This window comes from Genypterus blacodes, unplaced genomic scaffold, assembly GCF_046128005.1.
Source record: "Genypterus blacodes isolate CSIRO-AG114 ecotype Tasmania unplaced genomic scaffold, CSIRO-AGI_Gbla_v1 ptg000029l_1, whole genome shotgun sequence".
In the NCBI taxonomy this organism is placed as follows: Eukaryota; Metazoa; Chordata; class Actinopteri; order Ophidiiformes; family Ophidiidae; genus Genypterus; species Genypterus blacodes.
Genome location: NW_027466842.1, coordinates 4,797,051 through 4,810,542, shown reverse-complemented (window position 1 = coordinate 4,810,542; position 13,492 = coordinate 4,797,051). Strand labels below are relative to the sequence as shown.

Here is a 13,492-nt window from a genome sequence, read left to right as displayed (position 1 = left end):
AGAGGCTTTTCGCCAGGAATCTGAGGGGAAAGGGACTTTGCTCCTGCTGTCAGAGGCTTTAGCTGACAATTAAGGGGCTTTCTGCTCCAAAACAGGATTATTCCCTTTCAACCTGCAGCGCTTTGACTGCTTTAAGTGCTAAGATAACGCAAATACCACTTCAAAAATGTGACATTCTTTGCAAAGTTGTGTAATCTTGAGGGAAGCAACAAGAATGAATTGTGTAGTCATTCACAGGCCGTTTTTGGTTACATTGACTCACTCACTCGCTCACTCATAAAAAGGTAAAAGTTACATTTGAAATTCCTTTTGTCAACCTAAAGTTCAGAAAATCTTGTTTGACAAATTATTTTTTTCATGTTTCATTGAGACATGAGACATACATACATGATAACAAAAGTAGAAAACAAGTATCCGTTATGCTAATGGGAGGAATACAAGCCTTGGGACACAGTGTGCATAGTGCTACAATACAGCTATTGTCGTTTTAAAATGAGATCCATATTGAAAATTCCCTACCAAAAAAATCTACGAGCCTATCAACAATGTGGTAATTATGAAACTCTGCAGGCTGAAGATACAGCAGGCAGACGTGGCTTAATGATCATCCTAGATTCAATGGACGGATTGTTATCAGCGAGCTCGGAATTCCTTCATTGGAAGTGTTAATTACATTACAGTGGGTGGCGAGCATGTTTTTTGTACTGTGGTTGGGGTCACAGTAAATCAAATTTACACATTATACTCTACATTATACTCTACAATACAAGTACGCTCTGCTCATTTACATACTATGTAAAGTTCATTGTATCTGCCCTACTTTCTAAAGGACAGCAGCATCTTTGAAAATATGCTCCTGCTCTTCTGAATGCCCCCAGCCATGTTTGCTGCTACCAAAGCAGAACAACTCCCTATTTTAAATGTCACCGCTGCTTTGTGTCTTCAGATGGTTTCTGCTCACCAGAGTGGGATGGCATTGTTTGCTGGCCTGAGGGGCCTCCAGGAAAGCTTGTATCGACCTCATGTCCAGAATATATTCATGACTTCAACCATAAAGGTAAGAACGTCCCTCGGTATTTTCGGGAAAATGCACCTTGCCAAGGGTTGTATTCATGTATATCACAAGTTAATAATCAAATCCATTACTACGTTGTTGAAAATTTAGAAAATTTGTTTGTCGTTTGTCCTCAATGTTCAGGGCTGGCATATCGGCGATGTGACAGCAATGGAACGTGGGAGCTGGCCACACCCAACAACAAGACCTGGGCCAGTTATAGCGAATGTGCAAAGTTTCTTTACCATTACAACCAGAACCAAGAAAAGGTATGGATGATCTCATTCCCACTTACACGCTCTGTTAGGTCCTAGTTCCTTGCTCCACAGATTTAAGAATTCAGACTTGAGTCTTGTGAAGGTACTGCCAGAGTCACCATTTTTTCACGTCCTAAACATAATAATTTCTCTAAACTAAACCATTTCTTTGCCTAAATGTAACTATGTCTGACCTTATGCATTGACATCCCATTTAACTGTCTGTACCATGTCACCTAAACATAAATATTTGAGAATATATGAGAATGGAACCTGGGATCATATTGTAAATACTATAACCACTAACACCACTGCCACATCAAGCCACAGTATCCATCAAGTAAATTGACTTCTAAACCACACAGCCTTCAATTATCCTTGTCCCTGTATGACTGACAAACGAGTCATGACCCTTTATGATCATGCCGGCTTTTGTGCAATTGCACAGGATGGGGGATGGGGCTGTTCGTAATAAGAGTGGAAGGTGATTTGATTGTTAGAGCATTAATGACGCTGTCTTAATCAGGATTAATTGTTCAGTGACTGTGCTGTTAATTATAGTGTGGTTGGTGCCATTTTTCAATTTGCCTTTGATTAAATATGAGTAATTGATTCTTTGTAAAAGTTGTCACAAGGCTGTAAAGGGCAATAATATCACTTTCAAAGGCTGGTCAAAGTACTGCAGTTATGCCATGAAACAATATGCAACATCAGCTATCCCACACGCATTCTCCTCCTTCTTTCATTCTTAAATGTGGCTCTCGGTGTAGAGGATGTGGGCACAATCTCATCATGGCGCCCTGCAGTTTCTTACCGACTGCAGATGTTTACGTTGCTGAGCTCCCAAGGGAATGGTTGTAGCAGTTAATGACAAATGCATATGCATGACTGAAACCCCTTCATGGTGCAATTGCCACACCACGGACCACCACCACAACTTAGACACCCATGTTCTGGCAAAGGTTCCTGATGTTAAACGATAACAGCAGTGGAGTATCTGATTACATCACTGTGGGCTCTTGGCTCATTCAGCGTGCCTGCTGTGGTGATACACAGAGCTCATGGTTAGTGGCTCTCTTTACAGTGTCCCCTGGCTGCCAGATCACTGCTGTAATTCCAACACTGAAAGCTCAGGCAGCCCCACCCAGGCACTCACAGCTCCATCACCATGTCAAATGTTATTTCGATCAGTAACGTCTGGCCACTGTAGAAATTTCATGACATGTTCCCCCGTGCAATATTTTTATTTAATTTTTATCTTTATTATTTATTTTATTTTATTTTATTTTATTTTATTTTATTTTATTTTATTTTATTTTATTTTATTTTATTTATTATCTATCTATCTATCTATCTATCTATCTATCTATCTATCTATCTATCTTTCTATCTATATACTAGTTCTTCACGGGTCCATCATTTTTGACACAGTCCACACAGAACAAAAAAAAACTGACACAAAGCGACCCCAAAGCAGCTGGCACCATTCCAAAATAGACTGGAGAACAACTAGACCTGATCTAAAATGCAGTCGACCCAAATAGAGCGAGGGAGAAAGCAAGTACTGTCTGCAGACGGCTGTGGCACCAATTAACGAGCAGGGGCGGTGAAAAAGAATAGCAGTAGATGTGCAAACAATCAGTGTCACAGAAATGAAAACAATGATTTGACATTTCATTCATGTCATAAGTAAGATGTGAGATGAGTTTTAAAGCTGTTTTCAGTCGTGTGGCACTGACTATTAAAAGTCCAGAAATATGCTGTTAATTTACTTGGCTTGACTTGAAAGACTTGACAAGTGTAATTATATTTGGATATTTCCATAATATTACATAATCTTCTCTCAACAGGAGGTGTTTGACCGCCTGTACCTCATTTACACAGTGGGCTACTCCATCTCTCTGGGATCACTCATGGTGGCTGTGGTCATCTTGGGATATTTCCGGTGAGTTGTAAATTCGCACTGGATCAATCCGTGGAACCACATTATTTCCCCAGTGAACGTCATTGCAGTAGAGATCGGAATATTCCGTTTGAATGTCTTTGAGTTTATACGGATTGAATTTCATTGAAGTAGGTTCAGCAGAGAGCATAGGGTGTTGGCTGAATGAATGCCAGCAAAGAACATGTTAATGGCAATGAATTGTTGAACATGTTACATCAGTGTTCACCTTTTGCCGTTTTGACTTTTAACAGACTATGATCTGCCTGCAGGCTTACTGTACTGCACGGCCCATTTTCTGACATTTAGACTCTCTGTTCTTGTATTGCTGATTCCTTTCACAGGTAAACACCAATACCTTAGGTAGCAGATGCAAATTTGAAAAATCTTAACTTTTTTAATTTAAACTGATGAATGGGATTAAGAAATGATTCATCTTTATCGCACCTTCTTTAGCTTTCTAACAGAATGTAGCTCGCTTGACTCTCAAGTGGCGCTGAAGTGAAGAAAAACCTTCACACAAGGCTGAATTCATTATTTTTTCTATGGCAACTCTCTGATTTTCTTTTTTTTCATGGCTAATTAATGCAGCCGAGTGTTGTCATTATTTGCTTATTTTGTTGAGCGCAGGGAGTATCAGGAATCGATGTGAAGGCGCTGTTTACCAATGCTCACACCGGCGTGACTTAGCGTACAGGCAGGCACTCAGAAGAAGCTGCGCTTTAGGAACGTTCCCAACTGGCACCAGGAAATCTACGGCCAAATGAGTTTAATAAGTTATCCCAGGGGCCCGACTGACATTCTGGCTCTGTGCTCTGCAGCACTCTGGCCATGTCTCCCCCTTCAACACGTCAGCTTTTAGACAGCAGAGTTCATAAACGTAGAGAAAAAGGATATTACACATTAGCAGTTATGTTCCCCTTTTCTCTCTAGGGAACTGAACGCTAGATTAGTTTTCACCCTCCATTTCCAAATCAATAGTTCTTAAATGGTACCTTGTCAAACGTACAGTTCTTTGACAACGTTATAAAGAGTCAAATAGTTAATAATTGAATAGTTCATGAATGAAATGTATAATATGTCAACTTCAATGATGTAAACTTCAAACGCGATTGATGCAAGTTGATTCCTTTGCTGGAGCAAGACCTCTTAGCACTGTAAATGCTTAGACGAGGATGTTTTGGAATCATTTTGACATAAACTTTTGTCTCATTAGAAATTCACATGCTTTTGGAACTTCCCAACACATGCTTGTAATTTTGTTTTTACAGCTCACTTTGAGTCGAGCAATTCAATATTTGTGCCTTTCAAGCTCCTAAATCTCAACAATGTGTTATAGTCAGCGTGAAATTCAGCTGGCTCTAATTAGGATGAGTATTGCTGTGGTGTGAGAAAGTACGTACACACACTTAAAGGAAGGTGTGCGCGTCCAAACACTCGCCCTTTGCACAATCACACACATAAACATAATTTCCATCAAATCTGTGTTCTGACTTCACCGTTCTGCTGCCTCTCCAGACGATTACACTGCACCAGGAACTACATCCACATGCACCTCTTTGTGTCCTTCATGCTGAGGGCTATAAGCATTTTTGTGAAAGACGTCGTCCTCTACTCTGGCTCGGCTCTAGAGGACATGGAGAGAGTCACCGTTGAAGACCTCAAATCCATCACTGAGGCGCCATCAGCCAACAAAACACAGTTTGTAAGTATAGCAGCAACATTGCATAAAGCACAGAAATAATGGGCAATGATGGACCAAATGGGCAAAGCCAGGTTTCAGGTGATATGATGATTTATATGTGAGATTTGTCTATGTGGTTTCTCACTTCTGGTCCGCTGTACCAAAGCATCCCCTGTTTTCCATCTTTCCCTTCTCACCCACATCCAATTTACCATGTTAGGTGGGTTCAATTGGAGTCGGTGCCTCCCAGATCTAAACACATTATTTCCGTAATCAGGTGTGGGCATATGTGGTGTCTGGGATCCCTGAGGACCAGAATTAAGAAAGACTGTTTCTATTCAGGTAGATTTTAATCGTAGACAGTGTGACATGAGGCACAAACTGAATAAAATGTGATGGACATTAGTGTTTCTTCACTACAAAAGGCCGACTCAAAGTTAGTCTGTGTGTGCGGGGGGGTGTATGTTTATGTGAATCTGTCTCTGTGTTCGTTGTGGGACATTGATCAACTTGTCTGACCCACATCCGTCATAACTTTTATGTCTAATATGTTACAGCAGTCACATCTGCTTTGGGCGAGCTTCAAAGGCGAAAACAATATAAATAAAGCAGCATTTGGTTTGTTGAGCCCTTTTTCATTTGTGGAGCCACTGGGTTAATAACAGACCTTTGTATTAGTTATGTTGTATTGTTATTATTATTCATAGTATTCATTATATTGATAAATTCATACTTACGCATTCTCACTTAATGAAACTATTATCCAGGGGTGAAATATGCATCTCAGGAAACAGATCAATTCTGATATAATTCATGCATTTATCAATGGATTATTCCCGAGCACACACTCTTGCTGTATCTTTAAAACTGCACTGACTCCAATTAACAGAGCAGAAAACAGCCTGCACATAATCCCCAAACATGCAACAGTTCCACTCTCAGTTCATGACATTATTCACAGTGACAGTCGGCTTCCTGCCATCGGCTTCCTGCGGTCATCTCGCCGGCTCACTGCCGTCATTTCAGTAAGATAGAGTGTGGAGATTGATGTTTTAAGCAGAGGCTAACTCAGTCAGTACTGACCCTGGGAATTCAACACAATGAACTTTCGCAACTGCACTTGCAACCCAATACTAATTAGGCTATTGTCAACTTGAGAGGAGATCATCGCATCCTGTACATAAGAAAGACAAATATCAAGTTCATGCGTCTTTTTAAAAGTTCACTGCAGTTCGATTTAAACTGGCAGTGCAAACGTAATTAAGGTCTCTCCATTTATTTATGTACACAAGACAGTGCAGATCGCTCATATTGACCCCAAAGAAATACATTGCCAACTAATAATTGACCAGCTTTTGCCAATATAAAGTCAGATTTTACTACCATTACTTTGAAATCAGATGTGAAATGTAAAGAACTAAAAATGTAGAATGGTCCAGATCCAGTAGAATGTATTATTCTACTGGATCTGTATCTGTAACTGTTGAAAACATGTCATTGTTATTCTGCTCAGTCAGCATCATCATAGAAACCATGTCCATCTAAATTGAACCTGTTATTAGTCCCTCAAAGAATACACATGAATGTTAACCAAAGTGAAAACCACATCCTCTATCCACATCTCAATGCAGATCTGCCCCAGAATCAGCTCTTCCTTGACCCAATTCCCACCAATGCACAGAATTCCATTGAAATCCATCTGTTACATTTTGAGATGTCCTGCTGACAAACACACACATGAAAATGTAACCTAGATCTTTCTGTGCTCTGTTGACACATTGATCTCATATCACATTTACAATGAATATAAGCAGTCTACTGGAACTGGAAACTTCCATGTCTGCCTCCTTGTGTTAGTCTATTTTTGTTACAACCACGTGCAGCCTACCACGTGTGTTGAAATCGCTGGCGTCCCACTGTCTGTCACAGCGATAACCTGGACAGGGTCAACTTGGGCAGGTTGATAAGGGGTTAAGCTCAGGACATCTGCTATCGATTCGTTCAGCTTTTCAGTGGCGCTGTAATAACCACTGTGAGGTTAGAACTTTTGAACCGTAAGTCATAGAATCAAAATGATTTTCCCTGAATTCCATGGATCTATCCACATCCATTCAACTGTGTTTTCCACCAATTTTCCCCGAAACACACATCTGATAAGATGTCAAGTTACTATTTAAGTTGGCAGCAGTCGAACTGCAAGCATAAAATGTGTAACATGTTTGGAGTTGAAAACATTTTCTTTACTTATATTTTTTGTTTGAATGATTGTTGATTTAATGTGTCTGTATCTGTCTGCTCTTTCTTTACAGATTGGCTGTAAAGTGGTTGTGACCTTGTTTCTGTACTTTCTGGCAACTAATTACTACTGGATCCTGGTGGAGGGTCTGTACCTGCACAGCCTCATATTTATGACCTTCTTCTCGGACAGGAAGTATCTCTGGGGATTCACTCTGATTGGATGGGGTGAGTTCTTCATTTATTCTGCATACAATGGGATGGACTCGAGGTACTAAATCTTACATAAAGGATATTGTTTTGATGGCCCAGTTACTATGTGAAATGTTAGAAAAATATGTTTTTTTGAAAAGAGGCTGAATTTCAAATGCTGTAATTTTTTTCCCCTTAATCATCATCAGATTATGATGGAAAATGACCCATATCTGTGCAAAAGCACTAAGTGATTGTGGGCTTTACAGCTCCTGCATTGTACACACTGTGCGTATTGTTAGATAAGCACAGCGCATACAATGTGGATGCTGTGCCACCCAGTTTCAACCCCTTCCAGAAAAACTGTCTGTAATAATTTATAGCATTTTATCATTCAGATTATGGCCTGTGGTGTCAATTTCACTGATTTCCATTTATTTGATTTTTCAGGAGTACCAGCTATGTTTGTGACAGTTTGGGCGAGTATCAGAGCCACCTTAGCAGACACAGAGTAAGTGATCCGCATAAACATTAATGCCGTGTTATACTTTCATATATCAGTTGTATCAATACTGTCAATGTAGACCAACTGAGCTGTTTTTAATTTCAGCTTGAAGAATGATACATGTATGACTATTCTGACAAACAAACCAGTGACAAACTGGGACATTTTCAAGAGTAATTTATTGCGCCATAGCTATATTTACTGTCACTAGGCAACTGCTCTTCCTGCAAGCCAAAATATCTACACCAGACTGAAAACAAAATTATAGCAAAGTAATTTAGCAGTGTGGTTTTAAATTCCCCAGGCAAGTTTTGTTGTAAATTCAAATCATAAACTGTCCACTGGCAGTATCTTGAGCCAAATTGTGAGTTATGTTTAAATTATTCCATACTTAAAAGGCATTTTCATCGGTTTTCTTGAAATTCGACTCAACCATTTATACAGAAAAATATTTATGCCTCTATGTTTCCACGAATTTAATACTGTGTGACATTTCTGAACATATACCAAGTTTTGTAACAATTGTGCACATTTTCATGAATCTAGTTAGCTATTTATTCAAAAGTTAAATATAATATAAATGTCCTTCACAATGTTTATATCCTGAAACTTGTCCACCCATTTATCTGTGCCAAACTGCATTCAAATCAGATTCACCGTTTGTATTATTCGAGACAAGCATCTTGGATCATCAAACCTACCTGCATCATTAAAGTCCTTAAAGTCCTTTATGTGATGATTTCTGTTTTGTTGTTGTTTGTCTGCTGCAGGTGTTGGGACTTAAGTGCAGGCAATTTGAAATGGGTCGTTCAAGTGCCCATCCTCACAGCTATCGTGGTGAGTACATGCATGCTGCCTCTCCACTGCTGAATGCGAAACGACTTTCTGCAGCACAGGCATATACTGTATTATCTTATGTACGTTATTGACTATATTGTTGATTTTCTGTTTTCTCGCCAGGTTAACTTTGTGTTATTTCTGAACATCATCAGAGTTTTGGCAACTAAGCTACGAGAAACAAATGCTGGAAGATGTGATACAAGACAGCAGTACAGGTACAGAGGAGTGTTACTGAGCAAAATCATTGATTCTTCCAAACATGTCTTGATTCATTCGTCATGTCCTGATTTCAGATTTATGTTCATATTCATGGTGAAATTGCCTCAACCAGAGTGAATGTAGTTGTTTTTCTCTCCGTCTAAAACTGTTGAGATAACATCTTGAATTGCTGAATCTTAACATGAACGCAGAAAAAGCTACTGTAACTTAACTGAATTGGAGGAAGAGGCTAAGACAACCCTGTAATATATGTGTGTGTGTGTGTGCTGTTTGTACCTCTCTGTATTACCACTCACGCTGTAGTCTATTGTGCTTTGAAGGTTATTTCAATTTCATATTATCTGACTTGATTTATTTTGTTGTTGTTGCTCTTATATAATGACAAATCACTCATATTTCCAGGCATATCCAAGTTTATTACGTCTATTTTAGAAGCATACCGAGCAAAGTAACAAATAACTGCAGATTAAATAAATGTAGTGCAATATAAAGCTCAATATTTCCTTCTAAAATGTAGTGATGTTAGAAGTTGAGTAATATCATAAAATGAATGAATAAATGGAAATGTGCAGTATTCTTCGCTTTTTACAGACTGAAATAAAGAATGGTCGACACTATGGCAGTTTGTTAAAATGATGAAATATTGCTGCTGTGTTACTTCACAGGAAACTGTTGAAGTCCACGTTGGTGCTGATGCCACTGTTTGGTGTGCACTACATTGTGTTCATGGCCATGCCGTACACAGAGGTGACTGGGATTCTCTGGCAGATCCAGATGCACTATGAGATGCTGATTAATTCATTCCAGGTAAAGCAACTGTGGCAAAATTAATCTGAATGAATTGATCGTAATATGGCTGTTCAAACTTAATTGGACTTCATCACTGAAAATGTCAATTAAAGGAAAAAGGCTCACACTGTCACCTCGTCATACCAGAGATACAGTATAATGTTAATGTAAACGGAGGTTGAACTTTATGACCTTGTGACTAATGATACATGAGATTAAAAACCCAGATCACTCACACTAATTGTATAATACTGCTGTTTTGAATATTAGCAAAGAAACTAAAATTATGCTCTACTCTTTTCTAGGGATTCTTTGTTGCAATTATATACTGCTTTTGCAATGGAGAGGTAAGAACGGAAGGAAGAAGAAATGTTGCTTTATTTTACAGCACATTTGCTTCATAACACTCACAGCTAAATAACTTCTCCTCCTCTCAGGTCCAAGCTGAGATCAAAAAGTCCTGGAGCAGGAGAACACTGGATCTAGACTTCAAGAGGAAAGCTCGAAGTGGAAGTAACACTTACAGCTATGGACCAATGGTATCACACACCAGTGTTACCAACGTCACTGCCAGAGGGCCACTTGCCCTCCACCACACCACTCGGCTGGGGCCGGTGTCTGTGAACGGGCACCGGAACCTTCCTGGGTATGTGAAGAATGGCTCAGTCTCTGAGAACTCTATACCTTCATCAGGACAGGAGCTCCACATTCCCGAAGAGGAGCGTTCTCCTCATACACGGGCCTGCGAAGAGGAGAAACCCTCCCCTGTGGTGGAGGAGGAGAGGGAAACAGTCATGTGACGTTCAGGGTGCTGAGCATAAGGATGAAAACTGGAAAAAGAATTATTAAAATCATGAAAAGTCAGTATTCTCAGGACGTTCTGAAGAGGATGACTGCATACTCCAACACTGCCAGCTTTTTTCTCTCCTGTGAATCGAGCCAGAACATGATTGACTGGTGAGGCTCAAGTCAAGAGCGGTGTAGTACTTTCTCTGGGGATGATACCCTGCGGTGTTGTTGCAAATACTCTCGTCAACATATACTAACCACCTGCCATGTTGAATGTGTAAAGGCTGAAAACAGACTGCCATCTCTTATTTCCTTTCCACTGCCATTATAGCTATGCGTCTTTTTTTCTGTTTGCTTTTTTGGTGTTGTGTCTTTGTCTCAGATTTGTACATACTGTAAATCAGACTGAGGTTAGTTAGTTGCCGGAAAGAGCCTTAATCAGCCTTTTTTTTAAAGCTTGGTGGAGAGGAGGAGAATAGGTGGATTGCATTGTGGGATTAAGTCAGTGTGCGTTGAAGTGTGTGCTTGGCTTAGAGACGTTCATGCATCTGCTCATGCTTGTACGCTCGGTATCTGACTTTTTCTGCATTAACTTCAATCTGCTTTGATGTAAAAGGGAAGGTACTCAGGTAATTAGAAGAATTATTCTGTTGTTGCACACCCGTTGCAATTAACTATTCAAGTGGTGTCTTAGCGTAGGCAGCATACATTAAATGGCTGTGTTAACTGATTTTTCAAAAACATTGACAGTCCTGCTGTTTAATATAACTCAGTACTCATCTCTCTGATTATACATTACAACTGAATGTCCATATGTTCTCCAAAATACTCTGTCTGAAGCCAAAGTAAGACTATTTAATCGATGTCTGTTTCTCTCTTTGAGTTTATCCTGAAATGCAAACCGGACATCAATGATATGAGCTCATATTGTGTTTTCAAAGGAAAACAAAGAGAACCCACTGACAAACATTGGGTGCAGGAAACGGTCATTTCTTCCAAAGGAATGTTCATAAAACGAGGAACCCTTCCAATTCAAGAGTGACATTTATGGTGCATATGAAGGAAAGAAGTGAATAACACACATTCATTTTTACAAATGGTCCAGTGTTATGCTGCTTTTTGTATATACATATATAAATATATATGGTATGTATACATATAAATAGAAGTCACAATGTTTACAAAGATTAGAAATACATTCTAGTTGTGAGCTAATATGTTCATGTGTACTGATATATTGTAAAGCTATGATTCAGTGTATATTGTTTATTATTGTTTTTTGTGTGTTTATGGATTATTTGCAATATTCAGTTATGTATATAGTCCAGAAAAACTGGTGAGTACATTTACATGTAAGGGAGAACATTTAAACAAGCATTATAATGAAGCATTCCACCATGTCTAAAGTTCAGCATCTGTATTGAACCTGCACGGTTTGTAGCTTAAGGCATTGTTTGTGTTAAACCAAAGAAATAAGAACATATTATTTTACAAGAATTCATCTTCATGCGACATCCACTGGTTGAGGAAGAGATGGATTTTGAATTCCCCTTCTGTTTAAGCCTTTGCATTGGCATGTGTGTTCTGACTCAATGTAGATGCATCAGTCTGCTCAGGACTGTTCAAGGAATCACTGCAGCCAATCCTGCATCAGTACATAGAGTTGATGTTAACCTGTGCTTCTCGGTAGTTTAGTTGGATATAGTTTGAACAACCTTAAAACCGGTTTAGAGCCAGAAAATGGAGCCAGACAACGTTTTGGAGTGTCACATGCCTCTGCATTTGACACATTAGCAGTGGAATTCTGGGAAATATGTTTTGGCCCTCATAGGACTCAAGTTGGACCTAACGTGAACATTTCCATGGGGAGTTGGACTGGCCATGATTTTGACATGAGGTTTAGTGGATTGACTGCAGCGCTAATTACAGACGGCTGAGGTCCACAGTGATGGAAAAGGAAAAGACTGTGGTTTAGAGAAACCTGTCACTTAATATCTGACTGTCACTGAAGACTCATTTTTCATGCTTTTAGCTGCCATTTATCACATTTGACAGAAATGCCTGAGAAACCATATTCTGACTGGGAACATCGTTAAAGAGTAGAAGAAACAGTGATGAAGGTATCAGCTGACAGTAAAGGTTGTAACTTCAAATCCAATGTGACTTGCTTGTAATCGTTCCTTGACACTCTTAACGTCAGAGTTGTGTGGATAACCTAGACTAATTTAACTAACTTAGGCTGTCAGAACAGAGCTTTTCAGAAGGGGGAAGGGCCTTAAAGAGACAACATCTATAAACAAAAACTCGTCTTCACTCAGTATGCATAGCGGGGAATGGATCATTGTGTTGTTTTGCACATAAAAGCATTGCACAGGTTTCAAAATAGCCCCTTAAATACATATAACATTGGAATCTGTATAACTTGTCCTGTTTTATGAAGGCGGGCAGTGTCAGTGCATAAAAATCTGATTTCTTTAGACTTGGGAATTTATATTTGAGCACTTTAATACCGTGTAATACAGTATTTGTTTTGATTGTATAATAAAATTTGATTGTGTTAGGAATCACATGTATTATAAGGCCAATCTTCATAGAACTAATGTATTACATTGTTTTCATATACCTCTAATGGAAGTATACATTGTGTCTCATTGTTATTATTTATCTGGTATCAAAATGTACTTATTGGAATTGATATTGGTCTACTCATTTGATTCCGCTATAGATATGTGGACAGTGGTTGCTAAGTCACATCACATCTTATCTCTCCATAGTGATGTAAGCAAATTGTGGATGTAAATGTAAACTTGGGAGAAAAAATACTGAAAACGATTTCTGGTCTGTAATGTTCATCAGTGAATTGTGATAAGACAATAAAAGTATGATTATATTGTACAATGTTGTCGGTAGATGTGCGTTCTTCTAAACTAAGCACCGAAATAATCACTCGTACATTTTATTTGATATACACTTTTTATTTTAAATA

At 39.0% G+C, this 13,492-nt stretch overlaps 1 protein-coding gene across 1 annotated transcript in view; it reads left to right on the top strand.

The window, feature by feature from the left end:
- Positions 1-13,404, top strand: part of pth1r (parathyroid hormone 1 receptor) — a 35,541-nt gene extending 22,137 nt beyond the window's left edge. The window contains exons 3-13 of the mRNA XM_076144796.1: positions 947-1,057; positions 1,199-1,323; positions 3,162-3,256; positions 4,772-4,958; positions 7,247-7,400; positions 7,815-7,875; positions 8,640-8,706; positions 8,830-8,924; positions 9,594-9,735; positions 10,023-10,064; positions 10,155-13,404. Coding sequence (XP_076000911.1) covers positions 947-1,057; positions 1,199-1,323; positions 3,162-3,256; positions 4,772-4,958; positions 7,247-7,400; positions 7,815-7,875; positions 8,640-8,706; positions 8,830-8,924; positions 9,594-9,735; positions 10,023-10,064; positions 10,155-10,517 — 1,442 coding nt within the window. The 3' untranslated portion in view covers positions 10,518-13,404. The remainder of the gene's footprint in view (positions 1-946; positions 1,058-1,198; positions 1,324-3,161; positions 3,257-4,771; positions 4,959-7,246; positions 7,401-7,814; positions 7,876-8,639; positions 8,707-8,829; positions 8,925-9,593; positions 9,736-10,022; positions 10,065-10,154) is intronic.
- The last annotated feature ends 88 nt before the right edge of the window (positions 13,405-13,492 follow it).